Here is a 25,539-nt window from a genome sequence, read left to right as displayed (position 1 = left end):
AGTGTTGGGCGGCTAAAGGGGAGCACGAACATAAGCTGAGTGTGGCAGAGATGAAGATGTTGAGATGGATGAGTGGTCATACGCGATTGGATAAAATAAGGAATGAAGATATAAGGGAGAGAGTTGGAGTAGCACCCATTGTGGAAAAGATGGTTGAATCGCGTCTCAGGTGGTTTGGACATGTGAGAAGAAGACCGATAGAACATCCAGTCAGGAGGGTGGATGAGATGGAAGATGGACAAAGGGCGAAAGGTAGAGGAAGACCTAAGAAGACCATCCATGAGGTGGTCAGACGAGATCTACATGTAAACGGTCTCACTGTAGACATGATACATGACAGAGCACAATGGCGTCGTTTGATTCATGTAGCCAACCCCACTTAGTGGGACAAGGCTTTGTTGTTGTTGTCTTGTATTAATGATCCAGAGCTAGATTTTAGTGAATTAACTAACAAAGTTGCTGCTAAAATCGTATCTTTTTTGTCTTTGAGGTCTATAGACAGATTTTGAGAAAATGATACTAGTTTGGTTGATAGAATATTGTGTGTTTGGTTACGTTGATTGTTGAAGTAAAGTCATTAAAAAAGTCTTTTATTCTTGAGATAAAACAAGAGATATGGTATTGCTATTTACATGCCGTTTTTTTTTCACTTCTATTGAATTCACCATTCTCTTAGGCAAAAATGTGACAGACAGAGCCTATTTTTTTCATGTGAGATGAAACTCCATGTTTCTTGTAACAAGAATCCACTAGATATCCATTTCTTCCACAATAAGAGCAATTTTTTTTTTTGATAGCCTCTTCCTACACCACTTCTAATAATTGAAGTTTTTTCACCTCTACTCCCTTCTTGATAGCCTCTTCCTACGCTTCTTCCAATTGAAGTTTTTTCACCTCTATTCCCTCCCCTGCCTCTTTGAGCCATGATGTTCCTCTCAATAGTTGTATCGGCACTTATAAGGGTTTTGGATTCAATAAATTCAGAGTAAAATTGCCTTTTTATTATATCAATATCGAGAAGAGGCTTTTGCAATATTATTTATGACTAGACAATGTTAAATTGCTCATTCAGATTAGGACCGTTAAAATGGGCTAAATTTATCGGGCTAGCCTATTTACTTGTTTAAACGGGTAGGCTTTGTCTCTAAAATTAAGCCCGTTTAAATTTTAGACTAAACGAATTGAGCCTGATTAACTTGAAAAAAATGACGGTTTAAATAGGTTAGCTTGCAGGCTAAATGGGCGGTCCATTTATTTTTTATATTTTTTAAAAATATCACTTTTAGCCAATATATCTCCCGATTCGACCCAAAATTCAGACCCATTAATTAAAAAAAAACTATTTGTTTAAGGTTTTTAACTTAAAAAGTATTTTTTTTTGTTAAAATATTTTTAAAAAAATAAAATAAAAGGGTAAACAGCCCAACTCGTTTAACCTATTGGATTGAGCATAAACGATCTCGGTTGAAAAATTATGACTCGTGAATGAAACGAGTCAAGCCTAAATAGGCCAGGCGAGCTCGTTTAACAGTCCTAATTGATGCTTCTCAATAATTTTGCTACCATATCTTCATTTCTATACAATCTCATTTTTTACAAATCACACCGGCAAATGATATTGTAGCTGACACAAAATTGGATTAGCCAAAAATTATCAATTTCTTCCCAAATTGATCACAATTTTGTAAAATAGGTGGTGACAGTCGTGTCTCTTTGTTGTAAAGCATATACCTCTTCATGTAATTGAGCTATGTGATATACAACTTCTTGGTAGTACCTCTTTTTCAGATCTTATCACAAATCATAGACAGTTATTCTTTAAATAACACTTCAAAAAAATTTTTGACTTAAAAAAAATTTAACCATAAAAAATATAAGTGTTGCACATGTCCCAAGATAGAAATAATAGGTGTGAAGCATCTGATTTTGAAAGTAAATCATCAATGAACTTAATCTTGTTTTTGGACTTGAGAGCAAGCCACATTGATCTTGACTAGTGTGTATAATTCTGTGGTGTAAGTGTAACATTGACCAAAGGACTCCCTGAATTTTTATTAAGATGAAGAAAATAAATGTTATTTGGATCATCTAAAGAATTGAAATTGTTCTTATTGAGTTGAGATTATAGTGCTGTTTGTAATGACCTAATTTTCAGTATATTTAGATCATACTAAAAATTGAATGTTACTAACTTGTCTTCCTAATTATTATATATTATTTATTATATGAGTCTGATTTGTTGTTAAAATATAATTATTTTATGAGGTGCTCTTTTTTTTTAAAATATTTGGATTGATAATCGAAATCATTCATAATCAATTTACAAATAATAACATATAAAACAGTTATAAACAACCAAACTTATATACGTCTCAAATAGTTAACAACATTCGGTCATCTAGCCTTTTTATCAGAGTATATATATATACATATGACATTCCATATACTGTACACTAATCTAATCCCTTTAAACTATAAAAGCGACGGAAAATATGTTCTAGATCTTCAAAACTTGGGTCAGGTAGAACGTCATCAGAAGGTGGAATATCATATACTACTCTTCTGCACGATCATATGTAAGATCCAAATTTTTTGAAGTTAGATTAAGAACTAGTTTTGACATATTTTAATGGGGCAAAGTTCGATTTTCAGAAATTATTTTATTAAAGGTAATTAATTTCAAGTTTGGATAAATTGAGTTGAAATTAAATTAGAATTTTTATATAATTTTATAATTATTGGATAATTTTCTAGATTTAAATTATAAAGTTTAGTAGTAGTAAAAAAATAAAAATTTTATATGAATTAATTTAAATAATTGAGATTTTAGAATTTAATACTTTAAATTTCATGAATAAAAAAATTAATTTTATTATCCTGATTGAAAATCTAATAGCCAATTTAAGAAATGAATAATGTTTTTGAAAAAAATTTATTGGGTTAAATTAGGTTTTCAATTTACTACTCTACCCCTCAATTTTACCAAAATACATTAGCTTTAAGATTTCTAATTTCCACTTTTTCTCCAAATTAAATTTTAACCTTAACGCTAAATCTATTACACACACTCTTTACTCTTCTTTCTTAGTGTCGTTCACTCCCAAAGCCAGACACACACACACACAAAAAAAAAGAAATAAAAAATAGAGAGAGCGCTTGACTGAGGGAGCACGGAGAAAGGGAAAAGAAAAGAGGGAGTGACGGCGCTGGTGAGGATTGGTGCCACCGTTGCCGTCGTTGTTGTCGGATCAGAGGAGAGGGGGAGAGAGCATGGCGCTGAGTAGGAGGAGAAGTAGTCACTACTGCTAGAGGATCTTTGTCGCTGCCACTGCGCCTTGTAGCCATCATCGTTACTGTCATCGTCTTGAGTCATCGCCCGTGTCGCCGTCTATAAAGCCATCGCCGCCGTCAAATCTAAGGGTCTCCGTTGAACAAAACGCCAAGAGAGAAAGGGAGCTCGCGAGTGCAAAGGATGCAATGGTAGTGGGTAGTCACCGCGATGCCATACTGTCGTTGCTTCCGCCTTCGCCACTGGAGCGCCTTGCCGCAGTTCTTGCCACCGGGGGTTACCGTCAGAGCTACTGCAGCTCTGGTCTGTCGTTCTTTCTGAGTGTGGTAATTTCTCTTTTTTTGGAACCATCGAAATTTAGTGTCGGAACTACTGTCGGGTTAGTTCGAGGCTACTGCTTCGTTCTTTTGTTACAATAAGTTAACCCTATTCCAAAACTATCATTGCTAGCATTCTAGTTATCTGTTATTGAGAATTCCATGATGTTTATATTTTAGGTCGAGTTTTGGTAATTGTATGGTTAAAATAAAACTTGTTGCTATTGTTGCAAAAGTAAACAGTGTTATGGATGCAGCTACTGCTGTTATGGGCCAAGGAAAAAAGGGACTTATTGCATTTAATTATGCAAATTGTGACTAATTGTGGTAGGGGATCATTTTGAAATAAAAATATTTTAGGCTTGAATACCTGACAAGTTTAGTAAGTTAATGCAAATGAATGAATGCTTGTGATGTAAATGGTTTTTTCTGTGTGATTGAATATGTTTATTTTGATTTTTAGATTGAAATTGATAATGATTGGTTCTAAATGACGGACTTGAAAATGTTGATTTGAAATGTTGATTTTGTTGGGTTGAGGTTGGATTGAGGAAACCCGAAAAAGGTGGTAAACTCCGGTTTTTAGGGGAGATTCTACCAAAATTTTCGTAAAAATTTAAAGAGTTTTGAAAGTTCGGTTTAAATGAAAAATGAGTTTTATGATTTCAATTTGTGAAAATGATTTATGATTTAATTTATCTAATTTTGAATAACAACGAAAGGAGATTTATTTAATTAGTTGACATTTTTAAAAAGGCAAATTATTATCAAACCACGAGTTCCCGGTTTAGTAAGTGTGAGAGGAGATAATGTTAATAGAGTTAGGTAATGGAGTTGGAGAAAAAAGAGATACTTGGGGAAGTATAGTAAGTTTTGATTTATAAGAATTTTTAAAAATGGTTGAGGACTTTGGGAGTATTATATTGAAATTGAGAATTTAGAGAAGTTTGGCTTGTCAATTTATAAAGTGATTAATTAGAGAAATAATTTAATGAGATTGAGGGGGTCACGCCATGTTTGAGTTAGATTATTGTTGGCTATGAATGATTATGTTCTAATTGAGTTAGTATACAAGTTTGACCTCGAGTTTAAGGTGTCGTATTAAAGACCTCATACCCGCAAGTCGTATGTAACAGCCCAAGTCCAACCCGGTACATGTTAAAGTGTGCGAAGTAGAGTTCTGGCATTGAGTTATTAATGAGACTGATGAGAATTGTGATTTAAGTTGAGACATGTGCGAAAAGTTATGACTGATGATGATTATGTTATTAATGAATCGATTTGTAATAGTTAAGAATGTGGTGTTGGTTCCGGCTGATTATATTTAAGTGGGATGATGATTGTTGTTGATGAGGATTATGATGTGATTAGTGATGATTATGATTATGCTAAATGATAAATTTGGTGATGATGTTGACTATTGTGATCTGTTTCCTCTTTTGTTGCATCGTATTCTCTTTGTTTGTAAAGTGTGTTGAGTACTATAACCCATGAGTGTGACGGACACTTTATCCAAGAGTGTGGCGGGCATTATATTCTAAGAGTGTGGGAGAACTTTACCTCGGGAAGTGTGACAGACATTATATCCCATGAGTGTGACGAACATTTTATCATAGGAGTGTGGCGAGCACTATATTCCAAAAGTGTGGAGCACTTTATCCTGGAAAATGCGGCGGACACTATATCCCAGGAGTGTGGTGGTACTATAACCAAAGAGTGTGACGGGTACTATACCCTAAGAGTATGGATGCATGTCAAAGAGATGATATCCGGGTTAGCTATCGGACATGTTGGTATGGAGGTCAAAGTCCATAAACTAACCGGCAAGTGCACCGGATCTTACCAGGTAATACCTCAAGTGAGTGAGGGTCGATCCCACAAGGATTGATGAACTGAGCAACAATAGTCGAATGAATCACTTAGTCAGACAAACAGAAAATGGTGTTTTGAAGTTCAAAAGCATTAAAATACTAACACAGAAAGTGAGACAAGTAAACAGTAGAATCGGTGTGAAACAGATGGGAGAAGATAGTTAAGATTTCGGAATTATTTATTCGTCCATGCAAGATTCATTTCATGGCAAACTATAATTGACTAAACCCTAATTCCTTAGTGATTTAGTCTCCTCTAACCCAATCAACCGCCAATTTCTTAGTCACTTAATGTAGATTGGAAGGTTAGGTTCAATTCTAGTTTATTGGCCACAAAAATCCTAATTATGCAAATATAAGAGGATTATATGTCACGTATCCCGTTAAGTCCAAGTAATTAGAAGTTTAGGAGGAATTTACTTTCAAGCTAGTATTCAAGTGAGATTACTTCTCCAAGAATCACAAGAATTCATGTAGAATGAGAATTATTCTTCCGATATATTCAAATTCATAAGATGAAGAACGAAAATAATCCTTGAAACTAAATCAATAGAAATAAAGAAAGCTCCTAACCTTAACCAAGGAGATTTAGTGGCTCATGACTCAGAGAAAAAATTAGAGTTCAGAAATTGTGAAAGTGCGAAAGAGAGAAGATCCTCCGCATGGCTGAATCTTTTTCCTTTTATATCTAACCTAATTTGATTTGAAACTAAAACAAAAATAATAAATTTTAAAGCTAAAAGATTTTGTTTGTAAATAAAAATAACTAAAATAAAATAAAAAAGAATAATTAAAAGCTAAATCCAACTAAAGATGCTCTTTTAGTGAAAGTGGATCCGCATTGCTGGCGCTAAATGGCAGATTTGGCGTTTAGTCCCCTAGGGGACAGAAACTCTCCTTTCAATTCTGGCTTGTTGGTGCTAAATTCCAAGCTTGGCGTTTAGTGCCCTTGTGGGTAGAGAGATCCCTTGCGTTTCTGAGTTGCTGGCACTAAACGCCCAGGTCCGCGTTTAGTGCCAGGTTGACAGCTTCCAAACTCTTCTCTTTTCTTGCACACGAACTCTGCCAAACCCATCTAAACTTCACCTGAAATAATTAAAATACTAAAGCAACTCAAAATAGTATCCAAAGAGGTTTTAAATACAAAAATTTAATTAAAACTCAATAAATTTGTATCTAAATTAAATAGAAAATAGAGAAAAGATGCTCACGCATCACATGTCGGGTTTGGTTGTATAACTGACAGATGAACTTATTGGCCATAGGGCATACATGCATTATTTGCATTTATGTGTATTGTGTGAGTGTGATGCCAGGGCATCTAGGCTAGTTTCACTGACCTTTTCTTTACTGTTTTAGGGTAGTTTCATACATTTTCTTAGGAAATAAGCAAGTTTTGGATGAAATTTCATTTACACCTTGATTCAAGTAACTATTGTGAATTTTACATGATTTCATAAGGATTATGCAAGGATTGAATGACAAATTGATGATGCATAATCTCATGACTTGGGCTAGAGTTTTGATACACTTTATTTGCTTGATTTCAGGACAAAGAAAGCAAGAAGAAACCACATTAGCATTCACGTTAACCTAATTAACGTGACCACTAACGTGGAATAGGGACAAGCTTGTAGCGTTAATGGAAAAGGTGACCACCAATAATGCTTGCGAAGCCATCATAAGCCCACGTTAATTGCCACGTTAACTATATTAACGTGGTAGTTAACGTAGAGAAAAAGGAAGCTCCAGCGTTAGTGGTAAAAGTGAACACCACTAACGCTCTGAATTGGCAATTGGCCACGTTAAGAGTCACGTTAACTTAGTTAACGTAAACTCTAACGTGGAAGGGGAAGACAATGCCAACGTTAGTGACACTCACCTTTGTCACTAACGTTGGATCAAGCCAACATTGCCCACGTTAGTGGTCACGTTAAGACCACTAACATGAAAGTTAACGTGGAGCTAAGCATGATGAGCCAACGTTAGTGACACTCACCTTTGTCACTAACGTTGGAGATGGCATTCACTACCACGTTAGTAACCACGTTAACCTAGTTAACGTGAAATCTAACATGGAGAGGAGGGGCGTTTGGAGCATTAGTGACAAAGGTAAGTGTCACTAACGCTCTCGAAGCTTAGGCATGCCCACGTTAAGAGCCACGTTAACCTAGTTAACGTGAACTCTAACGTGGGGAAAGGGGGCACAATGCAACATTATTGGAAAAGGTGATTCCCAATAACGTTTGTGAAGGATCATTAGGCAACGTTAGTGGGCACGTTAGTGCCACTAACGTTGAAGTTAATGTGGACCATTTTAGGGTTGGAACGTTAGTGAGAAAGGTGATTGCCACTAACGTTCTCGAACCCACATTTTCACTTAGCGTTAACACCACTAACGTCCTAACTAACGCCTATGCCTAACTCACACTTTTCTGCAAGCTGAGCCCACTGAAGATTGTACTTGCTTCAACTCAAGATCTAAGGCCCACATCCAAGACTTGAAGAACTCGCTAGAAGGTCAAGAAGAGTAGTATATATAGGAGGAGTTTTAAACTATAGAGAAGCTTGGCACTTTGGAGAACTACCCTCTGTATATTTACTTTTCTGCACCTTTTAGCTAAGCATGTATTCTTTTCTGCCATTTTCTATTTCCAGAGCCATGAACAACTAAACCACTTTCATTGGGTTAGGGAGCTCTGTTGTAATTTGATGGATCAATTATAGTTTTCATTCTTCTTCCTCTTTCTTTTCTCTTGATTTGCTAGAAAGATTTCGATCTTAATTCAATTGGTTAGTTGTCTTGGAAAAGAAACTCTCCATAATTGGATCTCCTCTGAGCCTTGGAAAAGGGATGAGGAGATCATGCTAGAAATGCTTTCTCATGTTGGACCAAATTGGGGTCTGCGCGGATATAGTGACATGTAATCCTCCCAACACTTTGATTTGGAAATACATGTGGTATAATCAGTGACCACACTTCATCTCTTCCCATGAGCAATTAAATCAAGGAATTGGGAAATTGTTCAAGCTTAGAGAGATTAGATTGCCAAGGAATTAGGATCCAATCACTTAAGATTGCCAAGGAGATCAATGAATGCATTGATTGAGGAAGAGATGAGAATGAACTTGATCCGGAGAATGCAACATCTCCTAAACCCAATGAATTTTCCATTTCTGATCTTACCCATTCTCTTTACTTTCTGCCATTCATTTCCATGTTCATCTCCCTAAATTCCCATTTAAGATTCTACACTTTATTTTCTGCCATTTACTTTCTCGCCATTTAATTTCCTGCAATACCAACTACCTTCTGTTTAGCTCAACTAGCATACTCTTCCAACTAAAATTGTTTGACCAATCAATCCCTGTGGGATTCGACCTCACTCTATTATAAGTTTTTACTTGACGACAATTCGGTATACTTGCCGAAGGGAAATTTGTTGAGAGACAAGTTTTCGTGCATCAGAGTGTACATCTTGTTTTTGGTTTGCCTATTTGAATAATTACATTTATCTGCTATTTGATCTAATTGCTCTATCTGTATTCTCTTTTTGTGTATTCTTTGAATTGTTTTCTCTATGTTTGAAAACTGAGAGATTCCTCATGTTGGCGGTGGTGACGCTGAGGGTTGTTCCTGATACGGTGATGGAGGTTGAAGCAGGTTAGACTTGGTATTGTCTTGATACTCCAGTTTATGGGTCGATGGATAGAAAAATGAGCAATGTAAGTTTATTGGATAGGAATCCCTTAGGCACATCTTTGGTCCTCTTTCCTTATTATCCAATTTACTTTACGAAATTATAAACTAAAGGAAACTAATTACAATATTTTTAAAGTAAGTTTTCTCATATAGCTTTTCCAAAAAGGTTATTTCAAAAATAAATTCTTTTTATAATGAAATTTTTTTCATTTGAAAGTATTTCTTTACTTTGATGGTATTTCCTTTCTTACTGAAAACCCGAAAGAATGATGTTCTCACCTCTTTTTATATCCAACACTTCAGTGACAGGTTCAGGAAGCTTTGGCGCGAAACCGCGACCGAACTATATAGCTATATGTATTTGTATTTTCTGTTTTTAGTTTAGTTGAGATTTTTTCCCCTCGTCATTTGTCATTTTGAGTTTTTAGAGGGGCAAGACTTGTATTTGAAGAATTTTGAATAAGTCTACGTATTTAATATTATATGGACATAATTACATGATTAAGTGGTTTAAAGTAAAGACTTTTCGATTTCTTAATTAAAAATCCAATTTGTATTCGCGAAAACTCAATATTAAATAAATATAGTATGAAATTAAAGGAGTAGAGGTAGGTAACGCCTAGACTTTTAGTGTGATCATGAGGTACTGAAAGTTAGAATGTTACATCATACATTGTCGTAGGCAAGTAGCCACATAACAGGAGCCTCGTACAAATAATTTTAGGCTAAAGTTTGTATTCAAATGGAGTGGAGACGTTGACTGGTCTCACAGTATATACATATAAATAGAGAATGAAATCCGCCCTAGACTCAAAAGACTATTCAGAGCAAAATCTTTTTACAGAATGACCACCAGCAAATTACGTAGGAGTATTCCTGCCTCCATCTGAAGGGGAAGAAAAGGGGTAAAAACTATGAAGTTCTTAGTAGAACCAGGCTAATTAGTCATGTTAATCACTTTTGTCGTGTTTATGAGTCAGTAATATATTTTACAGTAAACAAAAGAAAACAAAGAAAATAGATAGACAGAAAAAGCAAAAATTAAAATCAAAATATTTAATTAAGAAATTAATTAATTTCTAATAATATCATATTTTGAATTAAAAGAAGGGTTTGATGAATGTGGAGCAGTTAAACAATTGATCACTTCTACATGAGTTAAACCCCCAAAGTGGCCCTTGAGATTCACGATTTGCACCAATTTAGTCCCTGACTTACCAATTGCACCGTTTATGTCTCCGACTTTGTTAAAATTGCACCAGGGTCATCCCTCCCCACATCACCGGGAAAATTAACTGCCGCCGGCAGTGACATGGCGCTGAGATGCCACGCTGGCATAGATAACGACTAGCTGTGGTGGCAATTGAAACTGTTTGACCCAATGTGGTCCCTGTACCTAGTTTTAACCCTAATTTCTAGTATGACATCGTTATCCCTCTTCATCTTCTTGTCTCTGCCCAGCAACGTTCTTCTCCTGCTTTGTTGTTGTTACTCGTTGAACTAAAATGAAAACCATGATTAGGTGTCCGACCCAGAGTCAAGGAAGCTCTACACGATCGATGACGAGAACGAAGAGTCGGACCAGACTGTTGTGGGTGCCAGAGCACTATGGGTGTGGCTGTCGGCCCGTGCTTCATTGGTTCGGAACAAATACCAACCCAGATAAGCCCTTCTTCAGTTGTCCGAATTACAATGTGAGTTTTTCCTAAGAAAAATTGTTGTATTGGTTATGACTTTGAAGTTCTGACAATGTTGTATGTAATGTGTTCATGGATGAATGAAAGTAAGAGTTGGTTTTTTATCCTCAGTTATATTATGCCTTTCTTTTGATAGACTAGTTATCATAAAGAGAAATAATTACATATCATCTGACATCATAATAGCATAATGCATAATGCATAATTACAAAAGTAGAAAAGATAAACATATTTGAGTAGCAAACATTAACATGTTTGAGTTGCAAATATTAAAGGAACAAAAGAAGTGCCACAGCTAAGATATCAAGGCTGGCAATACAAAAGTTTTGACAATGGTCCTAAACAAAGTAACTATCTATTAACTGCCTTTAACAAAACAAAGAAGTACTGTCCTAAACATCCTGATGTCAAAGTCATCAATTGTTCTTTTTCCTTGGTGCTTTGAAACTGGGAGTTGGAACAATCTTCATAAAATTGGCCAATCTGAAAGATGTTGCCACACTGGCTCCTTGCATTAGATCCACACCAATGAATTGAGGTGGTGGTGAGCTCCTCCTTTTGGTGAGCTCCTCTCTAAACTCATACTTGGTGTTGAATTTTATACCCACTTGTAGTTGTAGCTCACCGAATCTTGCCCCATTTCTAAAGATTGGGAATTCATCTGAGTCATCATCAGATTGCAGCTCATCCTTAGAATTTGGAGGAGTCTTCATCTCCTCTGAGTGCCAAGAATTAGCATCATCAGACTCTGCACCTGGGTCAAGTGCTTCATACACATCAACAATCCCTGGAGTTTCCACAAATCCCAAGTCCACCTCTCCATCTGACACATCCTCAACCAATGCATCATCTGGTTGCATTATGTTCTCTTTTGTCTTAGCAGCAGCATATGCACTTCTCTTGATGTCTTTTAGTTCTTATTTCTTGGTTTGGACATACTTGCATTGTCTTCACTGCTAGAGCTGTCTTCTTGGATTGGCTTAAAGGAATTATCCTCTAAACTATCATCATCACTTTAAGGAAGGACATCTGTTACTTGTAGACCAAAATTTACTTAATTCCAATATTACCATTTTTGCTAGAAGATTGGATAAAAAGATTTATAACTGGACCAGAAGCCAGTAGTCAGAACTGTAACTGTCAAGTCTATTCCAGTATTGATAAAGATGCTATCTGCCTTGCTGCTAACACCAACACCAATCCTCTTAGCATCCGCCTCAGCTTGTCTTTAAAAAACAATAAAATTCAAAAATCAAAATCAGACATTAGCAAAAAATCAAAATAGAAAAAAATTTAATTAAAATAAAATAAAGAAATTATTAGAAAAAGAAAGAAAAGTATCTTGGGGCATTGTCCTTTGGCAAGTTTACAATACAAAGCATGGTTTTCGCCGTGGAACAATTGAAAAAATGAGAAATCTTAAGTTATGGAAAATGAAAGGAAAGAATTTGAATAAAGAAAGAGGGGTAAGTTTTTTTAGTTACTAAGTCATTTCTCTTTCTTGAAGTGAATGAAGCCCGATTTGATCCTCTTAGAGGCTTCATCCAATGAAGCAATACCATCGGAGGATGATGTTCCCAGGGAAGCTGTGAAACTTTGCATTATTATGTATTTTTGAGATTTAATAATAAAAAGAAGAATATATAAGAATCCCTGCCAATAAAGCAAAATAACAAAGCAACATGTCAAGAGATGAACTAAAAATACTTATTTGCATTGAAAGTTAGGCGAAACTTGCTATAGTAAATGGTTGGAGTTAGAGAAAAAAAAGTAAAGTCAATAAAATTAAGTTTCATCTATTGGTTTTTGACAAGATTAAAGCACTAAGATAAGTATATTTATAATTAAAATGGAGTAAGTAAGCATTTTCAATCACATGTCAATATATAGGAAAGAAACATAATTAATAAGAGCAAAGGACTTAATTTCATTTAAACAAATTTATTCGCAGTCTCAACTCATACATTCTCTGCCAATATTTGAGATGTTACGCAACTTCATTATATAGCAGTTAAGCAATCAACCTTCAATATGCAAAAACTAAATACTATTTGATTAAATCTCGATTTTAAATTCCTTCAAGATGCAAATGCAATTAATGTTTCCAAACAAACAGTGCTGTCTTTTATTTCATGATAACAATAACAAAAATAGAAAAGGGGGGCAAAGCTAACAAGAAAAGATATATATTCATAATGCTGCAAAGGATGCAATTCTAGTATAAATTAAATTTGACTTCTGCAGCAAATGATTGCCCTGTTACCTAGATTGCTGGTTGATGAGCGGATAATTTATACGCTTTTTTGCATTGTTTTTAGGTAGTTTTTAGTAGGATCTAGCTAATTTTAGGGATGTTTTCATTAGTTTTTATGTAAAATTCACATTTCTGGACTTTACTATGAGTTTGTGTGTTTTTCTGTAATTTCAGGTATTTTCTGCATGAAATTGAGGGACCTGAGCAAAACTCTGATAAGAAGGTTGACAAAGGACTGCTGATGCTGTTGGATTCTAACCTCCCTGCACTCGAAATAGATTTTCTGGAGTTACAAAACTTCAAATGGCACGCACTCAACGGCGTTGGAAAGTAGACATCTAGAGCTTTCCAGCAATATATAATAGTGGCATTGGAAAGTAGACATCCAGAGCTTTCCAACAATATATAATAGTCCATACTTTATTCGATATTAGGCGACGTAAACTGGCGCTCAACGCCAGTTCCATGCTGCATTCTAGAGTCAAACGCCAGAAACACGTCACGAACCAGAGTTGAACGCCAAAAACACGTTACAACTTGGTGTTCAACTCCAAAAGAAGCCTATGCACGTGTAAAGCTCAAGCTCAGCCCAAGCACACACCAAGTGGGCCCCGGAAGTAGATTTCTGCATCAATTACTTACTTCTGTAAACCCTAGTAGCTAGTCTAGTATAAATAAGACATTTTATTATTGTATTAGACATCTGGGATTGTATTTTTGATCCTGTGATCACGTTTTGGGGGCTGACCATTTGGCCATGCCTGGACCTTCATCACTTATGTATTTTCAACGGTGGAGTTTCTACACACCATAGATTAAGGGTGTAGAGCTCTGCTGTACCTCGAGTTTTAATGCAATTACTACTATTTTTTATTCAATTCAGTTTATTCCTGTTCTAAGATATTCGTTGCACTTCACCATGACGAATGTGATGATCTCACCTATGAACGCGTGACTGACAACCGCCTCCGTTCTACCTTAGACCGAGCGCATATCTCTTGGATTCCTTAATCAGAATCTTCATGGTATAAGCTAGAATTGATGGTGGCATTCATGAGAATCCGAAAAGTCTAAACCTTGTCTGTGGTATTCTGAGTAGGATTCAGGGATTGAATGACTGTGACGAGCTTCAAACTCGCGATTGTTGGGCGTGATGACAAATGCAAAAGAATCAATGGATTCTATTCCGACATGATCGAGAACCGAAAAATAATTAGCCGTGCCGTGACAGAGCATTTAGACCTTTTTTACTGAGAGGATGGGATGTATCCATTGACAACGGTGATGCCCTACATACAACATGCTATAGAAAGGAGTAAAAAGGATTGGATGAAGGCAGTAGGAAAGCAGAGATTCAAAAGGATCACAGCATCTTCATACGCCTATCTGAAATTCTCACTAATGATTTACATAAGTATTTCTATCTTTATTTTCTATTTATTTATTATTATTATTCGAAAACTCCATAATCATTTATTATCCGCCTAACTGAGATTTACAAGATGACCATAGCTTGCTTCATACCAACAATCTCCGTGGGATCGACCCTTACTCACGTAAGGTTTATTACTTGGACGACCCAGTGCACTTGCTGGTTAGTTGTGCGAAGTTGTGAAGTTATGTTTGGACCATGGTATCATGCACCAAGTTTTTTGCGCTATTACCAGGGAGAGAACGAACATGAATGCCATTATCAGAAATCACAATTTTGCCTACCACTAATGAGTATAAAATTAGGTAAATTCAATTTTTAGCAATATAAATAGATATAATAAGAGCCAACATATTATATTACCATATAAATATACAATACTGTCATAACTTGTCATCATTAGGGTAACCACTAGTGATAGAAAAATAACTAACGTATACTCACGTACTAATGATATGCTTGAAAGAATGATTGGTAATGGGAGATTAAGATCAGAAGCAATTTACCAATCCAAAATAACAGTTGATTAACTTTGAGAATGTGAAGTATGAACGAACAAGAAAAATATTAGAAGTAACCCCAAATTATATAGAATTCCAAATTAAATTGTGAAAGATTGAAATGCAAACTAAACATATTGGAGAGATAATTTTTATGTTAATAATGTCACAAGTCATTGCAAAATTAAAAATTTAATTATAAAAATTTTATATCACCCTCAATGCACTACTATTTGAAATACAAAATTTAAATAACATCTTAAATATACTCTCATAAGTATGTACAAGTACATGCTACTGTATCCCGTTGAACTTCGGATATTATTCTTGTTGTACAACCTGTTCTCCACATCACAAACAAATTTGAGGGAAATAAAAAGAACTTCAAGGAATTATAATCTGATATCAAATAGTTTAAAATTTACTAATCACTAAGTTTTAACAATGCAATAATTCATCTCTTATTATTCATACCTATAATAGCTACTAATAACTTCCATATGGTGGGATGGGAGTCTCATGGCCATTAATCAATCCATAATCACCTAGCCCAAACTCTTGCTACACAGATGCGTTTATTTCTGTATTTAGCACTGCTAATGTCCCTTGAGAAGTCATAGGGTCCTTGGGAAGCTCCTATGAAAAAATAATACATAGAGTCAAAATTGCTATCAAGTATAACTACAACATAGAAGTTACCAGTTTATTTTAATCCAAATAACCACTAATGCAATATTGTATCTTACTGACCTCTTCTGTACTAAAGCTAACTTGCGTGCCACTACCAGTCTTATCACCCAAATCGTCAACATCATTCCTCACAGGACATTTCTTCTTTACATGACCAGTACTGTTGCATTTAGTGCACCTCCATTTACCTCTCTCTCTTTTTTTCCTTGGGTGCTCCTTTTGCCTTGACCACTGAAGGGTCACCAACAAAGTTTGGCATGGAAGAATCACTTGTTTGTCTTTTTAAGCTAAATTTTTGTTCTAGTGTTTGGGTCCAATGACAGACTTCATTCATAGTGTCATGGAAAGAAGGACCATCTTGAGCTCCTAAGAAGACCTCTACGTAGTTGCCACTAACAATGCGCCATAGTGCATTAAAATTCTCTTTCTCTGTCTTGTGCAGTGCCTCCAGCAAAACTTTCATCCAAATACTTCTTGGCATCATTCGACCATCTTTTCAAAAGAAGACTATTTGGCAACTTTTGTAAACCTACCCTTTTCATGGCACAAAACATGTGGCTGCAAGGAATGCCTTCACTATTCCACCGACTACATTCACACTCTATATGCTCAGTATTGCAATCATAAAGTACGTTATATATATGTTACCTCCTATCACACTCCTTAACTTTTGACACAACAGTAGTTGATATGTTTTCCTCATTTATTACATTTAATGCGACCACTCCTTGAATCTCTTTTTTTACTTCTTCAAGAATCTCCCTTGTGTAAAAATTTGCAGCAGAAAGCTCCAATTCTTCTAACCTAGTAGTTAGAACGGGCTCCCCATACACTGTCTTAACTTGAGAAACTAATTTATTATGTTTATAGTTCTTAAGAGCATGTTCAAGATTTTGGACCAACTTTAGAAGACCTTGGCGAATGCAAATAAACCTCTTGATGAAGTTGTTTATCGCCTCACACATTGATGTTGTTCTAAATCCAGCACAGAATTTATCCCTTAACTAAGCGCTTGCCCAATTTTTCCTCTTTACATATTCATTTAGAACCCAATCATATTCCTCCAACCCATATTTATCAATCATATTCTCCCAATATTCTTCAAATTCATCTGGATGCCATGGAGCATACAAACATCTTCTGAAGTCGTTGGAAAAATTTTTGTATTTTAATGTTCACCATTACATTCTTCTGAATGTGCCAACCACATAATCCGTGAGTTGCATCTGGGAATATTTCTCGAATTGCTGCCTTCATTGCCTCGTCTCCGTCTGTGACCATTACACTAGGAGACTTGTTCAGCATGGCTTCTAGAAAGTTTTGCAGCAACCACGTATATGTTGCTATTCCTTCGTCCTTTACCAAGGCAAAGCCAAATATACATGTTTGGCGGTGATGGTTACAATCTGAGAAGATTACCAACGACCTTCTCTACTTATTCTTTTGATAGGTTGTATCGAATGCAAGCACATCTCCAAAGCATTGATAATCAGCCCTATAAATACCGTCTACCCAAAATAAATTTGTCAGCCGACCTTCATCAGTAGCACTGTACCTTGCCATGGCCATCGGGTCGACATCGGCTTTCCTAAGTAGATAGCTAATCATTGCATTGGAATTTCCACCAATGAGCTTTGCACGACGAGTTCTTTGAATGTGATTATCCAGGTCCTTCTTTGTGAACCCGACATTGGCATTACCATTGGCTTGACCTACCATTAGTCCCATTATTTTAGAGGTTAGAAGACCACGATCATGCATGGTGTTTGCTTGAGCCTTTTGTGCCTCAATCAACCCTCGGTGGCTTGGAATTAGGTGTACCAAGCATTGTGGGACAAGATCGTGGTTGTGCTTCTCGACTAATTGTTTAACCCTCCAAGCAAGGTTCTGAAAACTGGACCGGACCGGTCGGTCGAACCGGTTCAATTGGGAACTGGTGATGCAAGCAGTCTAACCCTCCCCCCATAACCGCTCAAAAGAAAACCGGTAAAAAACCATCGAACCGGCCAAAAATTGGTCGGTTGGACCGGACTGGTAACCGGCCGGTTCGCTTAAAACGATGCCGTTTTTAGTTTGTAAAAAAAAAAGAAACAGATCCAAGATTCTAGCCTTCCAGGTCATTCCTGACCCCCCCTCGTAACTCAACCCCTCTCTTCCCCCAACCATTCAGATTTCATTCATTCATGTACTGAAAAGTGGAGAACTCTGAAATCTGAATAGAAGAAACCTTAGCCGCCTAGCCCTCCATCGTCGCCGCCTAACCCAGGTCCTTAGCAACGCCGCTTCTTCGTCCGTCGTCGCCGCCTAACCCAGGTCCTCCATCATCACCGCCTAACCCAGTAACTCGGCAGGTCCTCTTCGGCTCTTCATCCTCGCTGGCTTCTCGGCACGGACCCAGGTTAGTGGCTTCTCGTCTTCATTTTCACTGAGGGTTTGGTCTTCTTCTTTAATTTTTGTTCCATTTTTCTTTAAATCTGCTTCAAGTTTGGTTCTGAAGGTTGGTTCTTCAATTCTTCTTTTGGTTCTATCTTGTATTTGCTGGTTGCTAATGGTGGAAATTTTACAAATTTGCAAATTTGTATGTATGATTCTGATTGTATGGTTCTGTATGTATGGTTGAAATCTGTATGTATTAAAATTTGTTTTACCAGTTGCTGATAGTGTTTTACTGGTTCTGATGGCTCCTAATTTGTTTGTTGCAATATTGTTGAATGCTGTAGGCAGAATTTAGATATGGACTTGTTGAGATTTTTTTATTTTTCATTGTGTTGTAGGCCATATACCGCTGTCTACTACTCCAATAATTAACTCACTCTCTGCCACAGAGGCAGGTAAATGGGTGCTAAATCTATCCAAACTAGCAAAAGTTAGATCCAATCCAAGGAAGTATGGTGTTATTGTTGTGTGAAGCTCGTAGTTGCGCTCCGGTATGAGCGAAAGGATTCCTGGTTGCTTCGAGAGCGCCTCTGCTTCTTGGTTAGTCAGCCTTGTTGAGAAGCCATGGACTACATGCTTGCAGGTGTATAGCATCTCTGCTGATTCTGATACTGATTATGATTCAAACCAACTGTGGTGATCATTGAAACTTGCTGGCATGGTGGACTTCTCCATATGGACTATGTATGTTTTTTTGGATTGTTCTATGTTGTTTTCTACTATGGTGTGTTTGGCACAAAAATCAATAGAAGAGTCTGAAGAAACTTGAATTTCAGCATCTTCATTTTGTGACTGTGATCTTGCCAACTAAATCTTTGGCTTCTGTCTTATTTTTTTGATTTGGATATGTGGGAACGTTAAGGTATTTATTTTTGTTGATTTGAAACTCTTGAACTTTTATATATCGTATGGGCAAATATTCTTTTAGGTGATAATTGGAGGTTACACAAAAAGGGTTGTTCTCAAAACAACTGAAAAATATGGACTAAGTTATAGAAAATAATAAGGCAGTGTTGTTAAATTGAATTAATAATTATTTGTGTGTGTATGTGTTTAGATCCATGAAAAGGTACTAGTTTTCAAAAAGTTATGCAAGCTTGAACAGACCATTGTGTTAATCTCTTGTGTTGTTGTGTTGCCTTTTCACATTATGTTATGTGTTTAGATATGCTTTTTTATTATTTAACTTTTGAGTTTGGATATTTTATAAGATCATATGTATTTGGTTGTTGATATTTTATGTAGTGTTTTAAATTTCGAAGATATTTTAAGATTTATATTAGACTATAATTATGTTTTAGGATGTTTATTTATAATTTATTTATTATTCTATTCTGAAACGGTTTTTCTGGTTGAACCACTGGTTAGACCGGTTAGACCAGTAAACCAGTGAACCAGTGACTAGAGCGGTTTGATTACTGGTCCGATTTTCTGAACCTCGCCTCCAAGTCAAAGTTTTAGTGTCAAAATACACCACAAGCATGGCTTCACAACAAGTGCAAGTCAGCACTATATTCTCCCTCTTCCTACTCGAATTAGATATATTTTTCCGGGCTCTCTTTCCTTCCTTGTTGCAAAAAAACCGCCTTCTATGATGTGTTCCATATTTTCCTTGTGCTATATCACCCTTGCAAACTCCAAACCCGACACACCTCGCATAACGTACATACAAGTTATAAGCTACATCCGATGTTTCAAAGGTCTGGTTTATAATATCATCGGCCGTCACAAACACACACTTACTACTGCTGCCACCACAATCACAAGTGCAGTTCACATTCTCTTCCACACTAGTCATCATGAAATCTTAAACATTGTCTTGTGAACTAAGTGGTTCCAAGTAAACATCTATTGTGCCCTAGTGAGATGAAAAAAACAAAGGGCAATAAATAACAGTTTTCAATTAATAACTTTATATAAAAATGACTACACATAATAATACGTAATTGGATGCATATGTAGAACAGCTTTACACTTACTACCCATCAAAATTAAATTCTTTATTTTATTATCTAAATGTTACTTGTACTTATACTTCTATAAATCCTTAAAAGCTATTAGTATTAATTAAATTACATCCTTTGAACGTCACTGACTATTACGAATCATGAAGTAGCATAAAATTATAACTTATACGCCTCTTATACTTCAATGGATATCCAGATTTTGTCCATCAAAGATGATCCATTTGAGAGATTCAAGGAGCAAAGTATTATGGACCCTGTAGAGCTGGAGTTGACTTTTGACAAACTGCACAGGTTGTTGGTTACACGCATTGTCCTTTGTTTTCTATACTCAAAAATCATATATGTACACAACTTAAAGGAACATATTGTTTCCTGTTTTTTATATTGATGCTCTATATACAATATTTTTAAAAGAAAAACAATGCATCAATGAAGAGAAAATTTCAGCTGAAATTTTCACCAATTAATGTAGGATGATAATTTTTCTAATCATGATGCTGAGTCAGCTCATTAACTTAGCTAATTAACTTTGTACAAAGTGGTCCTTTACAAAAGCAGTTATCTAATTCTGTTGTAGTGGTTCACAGTTTAATATCTTCCTATGTTCCCAGTGTCACTGTCTCTAAGCGAGGTTGTGGCAGATGAATGAAAGCGGTTCATCTCATTTATATTGTTGCAATTACTTCTTGGGATTTTGATGTTTGAAAGAGAATTCTTTTGTTGCAGAAAAATCCTGCTGCATTCATTCATCACTTTCTGGGTAGGGCTAATGGCTTAGTTTCAGTAAAAAGCCATAGGGGAAAATCTTGGCCAGTTCAATTAATTAAGATGGAAAATGATATGTTCTTCCATCAGGGATGGCCATCATTTGTAGGAGATCATCATCTGGAATGTGGTGATCTGTTTATTTTCATATATGAAGGTTACTTAAATTTCACCGTGCAAGTATTTGACAAGAATAAATGTTAAAAAATGGGAGTTTAATTTTGAATGCAGTCAAAATTCAGTCAAATTTGATAATATAAGAAGTCACAAAAGAGATAGAAATGAGAAATTCTCTCTTGATGTTATTGTTGAAGAGGCTACAAAGAAAATGAGAGGCAACGATGCCGACAACTAGGAACTTAAGCTGAGTATAGTTGGAAAAGACATATTGCAATATAAGTTAGTAAAACCTATTAGTATGTTCAAAGAAAAAGAAGAAACTTCTAGAGCATGTGCAACTAATGACATTCCATTGCCTTTTCATGTGGGAAATAGCAATGAAGATGAAGGTAAAGTTTATTTTATTTATTTATTTTGAGTCACATAGAAAAGGTTTACTAAAATTAATCCAATCTTGCATGATGAACTAGTACTTTCTATAAAATCTTAAACTCTTGTTTGCTTGAATTGTTCAATTCAATACAGATGCTAATCAATATATTCTGAATGGTATATCACTATCAAACTTAGCAGCACATGATGAGAAAAAAGTAGCTCGGTTATTTACTTCATCTTCTCCATATTTTGTAAGGATCATGAAGAGCTTCAACGTTAGTGATTCATATGCTCTGGTGGGTTGCTACATTCCCTGGTTCTTAATTTGAGAAGGTTTTTAGTGGAATGTATTATAAATTGAGCTTTTAACAATTACAAATATTACTTCTCTCTAACTATACGCATGCAAATATATACATGTGGATGTAAGTTACACATATAAAACTTTTCTTGATACTGATTGTTGGTGGAAATAATGTAGAATATCCCGTATCAATTTTCGGTGGCACGTTTCCCAAACTGAAAGATAAAGATTATCCTCCATAATTTGAAAGGAAAACATTAGACTGTTAATTCTGTGCCATCAACAAGAGTGCATACAAGTCACACTCTCTATGGAAGATGGATGGCCTTTGTGCGTGGCAATAACATAAAGGTTGGAGATGTCTACATTTTTGAACTTGTGCATGAGTGTGAATTACTTGTTCGGATTGCTGGAGGTGGAAAAGATCTACAAGACCCAATTGCGAAACCATATTTAAGTAAGCCTAGTGCAGGACAACTCATTACTAGGATGATAATTTTTCTTACTAATAGCTAATTAACTTAGTTAGCAATGCTAAAGGGACTATTGATGAATCTATATTTGATGATAAATTTTGGTTTGATTTGAATGAATTTCATCACATCAACCCATATTTATTCACCTAAATAGCATGCTTTTGTGTTTTCTCTCTAAATTATGTCCAATTGTGAAAACATGCTATTTTGTGCTTATCTTAATCAATTTTATTCCACTTTCATTCCATTTGATGTCTTGATATTTTTTATGAGTGATTTCAGGAGTAATAGGTAGGAATGGCTTGATAAGAGTGGAAGAGAAGCATGCAATTAAGAGAGAACATGAAGAAAACAAAGAAGAAGCACACAACTAAGTGTGCGTACGCACAAGATGGAAATCAGCAAGTCTGCGTACGCACACACCTATGCGTACGCACAAGTCCCTGCGCGTGACTTCATTAAAAAGTCACGTGGCTCGCGTTTTTGGAGGTTTCCAAGCCCATTTCTGATGGTTTTGAAGCATATAAGGAGGCTAGCAACACATCAACTCATACCATACATTCATACAACACACCAAGGATAATTTAGGATAGTTTTAGGTTAGGTTTTCTCTCAATTTTTCCTTAGGTTTAATTAGGTTTTATACTACAATTTTGCATTTCTCCAATTTTGATTTTGGATCCTTGCTTATTTCCATTGTAAGTATTTATTAATTTTCTCTTTTATTACATTACTTGTTCTACACTTTCTTATATTTCAATTTCCTTTATCAATATATATATATGCTTTTGCAATTTTGAGTTCTAGTTGATGAATTTGATACTTTGTGGTTATTTTATGTTTGTTGAGTTGCCATTGTTGATTTTGTTCTTTGGTTGTTCATAGTTTTGAGTATTTTTACAATTTTGCCATGTTTTATGAATATGCCTACTATGTGTTTGATGAAATGTCAATTTTGATTATGAGGTAGATTTTCATTCCTTCACTTGGGGGAATGAGTATATGGAATACTAGAGTCATAATGTCTGACATTTAGTGATAATTCTTGGGTTGTTAGTTGTTATTGTTTCTACTAACGCTAGCTTTTTACTAAGGTAATTAGTAAGTTAGCTAGGATTTGTGGATTAATAACAATTATGCTCACTTGACTTACTCTTCGATGTTAAAGGTTGACTAGGTGAGATTAATCCATCATAATTATCATAGTTGTGGCTATGGCAAGGAAGGAATTCCATAACTCATTCCAAGTCAAGGTTACATTTATGTTTTGAACCACTCTTCACTCACTTTAAAGCATTACTTGTCCATATTACATAGATAGTTCTTTTATTCCTTTATTAGTTTATTAATTGCAATTTTGATCGTTCTTTTATTTCTGAATCGTTTCTTCAACCATTGAAAACCCTCTTGATTTCTACAACCAAAATTGTGCACTCTTGGTTACTAGTTCCTAGAGAAGACGACCCAAGATTTAATTACTCTCGGTTATTTGTATTTGAAAATTAAACTTTGATTGATGTGATTTAATTACCGGTTTAGACTATGCTACCGATGAAGTGATTCTTGTTTCGAGAAATTCTGAACCGGCGCAAATTCTATCACATCAACTATCTAACCTGATGAGTCAGCTCATCACTTCTACAAATAACACAACTAACTATTAGTTACAACTTGCCAAAACAAAATGTGCCAAAACAATAAAACTAACTAATTTACATTTTCATCATAAGCTATTCCAGATTAAATAACTGTATATTAATAGTCAGAAAAATATATGAATTCACATAGAAGATAATTTTAAGCGTTGTGCTGTTTCTATTTAAACTTATGCTTTGAGATATACCAGTTTAGAATAATCTACCCTGTTTTTTTTATTTATGATTTTATTTTTATTTTTATATAGATTCTCAATGTTTGAACGTATACAGAATTACTGTTAGATTTTGATTTAACAAGAGGACAGGGATATTTATAAGTTAAACTTGCATTAAAAATCTCTTAAATCTTACCTGTTATCATGAAAGATTGAAATAAATTATAAATAATAACGATGATGATTAGTTTCATAGTGATCACTTTGTTTTTGTAGTATTTGTTACTTAAGTATCATGGTTTAATATTTGCATTATAAGTGTAGGTATGAGAAGGAAATCAGGCATCCTATTCAAAACCTTATAGGTGGAGAGTTGGCAGAGGCTATGCTTATTCAGGTAGTGTAGTTTACTATTTATATATTATATGCAATGTACATTTTAGTAGTTGTTGATAATTAATTCATTATCTGTTGTTACAGATTCAGAAGCTTCAAATAACTATTGAAACGTTAGTTTTACAACTCCAAACATTTAAGTGAGTACTTCTCATTGTTTTAGTTGATAAAAAATAATATTTTGACCAAGGCAATGCTGGAGCTGGACCAAATTCTACAAGCAAATGAAATTAACTTTGCAATTTTAGCTGCATTATTTGTTTTCATTCTCTCTCTCTTACTCATCATGTTAATGCGTGCATGGTTGAAACAGGTGATCCCCCTCCCCCCTCTCTTTCTCTCTTCTTTCTGTTAATAGTTTAAACAAAATCACAAACTCATGTCTTATTTCTTAGCTCTTGCAAAAGCTAATATGCACTCCAAACTCAAATATCCACTTACAGAATGCCTAATAATAATAATGAATTTTGATAGTAAAATGTTCTAACATCATCATGATTGTTTAATGTACAATAAAATGGAAAAAAGAAAGCATTAATTTCCGCCTTGGTCTAAAATTTAATTTCTAGTTTAATTGAACCAATTGATATAGCTTTTGACACACTCCAGCTTCATCAAAATGGTAGAATTGCTTTGATTACACTATGGACAGATTTTCTAAAAGCTTCTTCCTCGTTTATATGATTCTTGAAACTAATATGTGGGAACTTACAAAATTTTATGTATTCATATATCGTATATTTGGCATAACTTTAAATATACATTGAGTGAATCATATATGGTGAGCTGCAGACCAAGAATGCTTTTTGGTATGTTTCTAATTGCTTACATAAACTACATCAGCTAATTCTACTTTAACATCTATATCCATCATCCATCATAATCCCGATTATGAAACCTCTAAATTCAGACATTACTTAAAAAATACATTGAATGATTAAAATTACTGGTAGAGTGCACAGATGATATTTATATGTTGTTATATGAGAAGCAGATGAATCAGAATCTAACCCTAACTCCTAAAATAAAACGACAAGCCCTAACTGAAGGATCTCTAGAAATAACCACACCAAGCCCATCAAACCTTAAAGCATAAATTGAATTAAAATCAAGTTATGGAGAGGAACTGCAACA

The 25,539-nt window shown here is 35.2% G+C and overlaps 1 protein-coding gene across 1 annotated transcript; it reads right to left on the bottom strand.

Annotated features, from left to right (window-relative positions):
* Window positions 1–18,513: 18,513 nt before the first annotated feature.
* Window positions 18,514–19,987, bottom strand: LOC127748495 (uncharacterized). Its single transcript, XM_052263077.1, has 2 exons — window positions 19,531–19,987; window positions 18,514–18,800 (listed from the first exon to the last, which is right to left on the bottom strand). The coding sequence occupies exons 1-2, from the start codon at window positions 19,985–19,987 to the stop codon at window positions 18,514–18,516; spliced, it is 744 nt and encodes a 247-aa protein (XP_052119037.1).
* Between the last annotated feature and the right edge of the window lie 5,552 nt (window positions 19,988–25,539).

Source organism: Arachis duranensis, chromosome 6 (genome assembly GCF_000817695.3).
Source record: "Arachis duranensis cultivar V14167 chromosome 6, aradu.V14167.gnm2.J7QH, whole genome shotgun sequence".
NCBI lineage: Eukaryota > Viridiplantae > Streptophyta > Magnoliopsida > Fabales > Fabaceae > Arachis > Arachis duranensis.
Note: the sequence above shows the minus strand (reverse complement) of the source record. Positions and strands in the feature narration are given on the sequence as shown.

What these genes read in the sequence shown, in the direction of transcription:
- LOC127748495 (XM_052263077.1), bottom strand. Translation starts at nt 19,987, where the DNA reads ATGACTAGTGTGGAAGAGAATGTGAACTGCACTTGTGATTGTGGTGGC. An exon ending in GTGGTTCAACCAGAAAAACC is followed by an intron (nt 18,801 to 19,530) that starts GTTTCAGAATAG and finishes AATCATAATCAG; the next exon opens with TATCAGAATCAGCAGAGATG.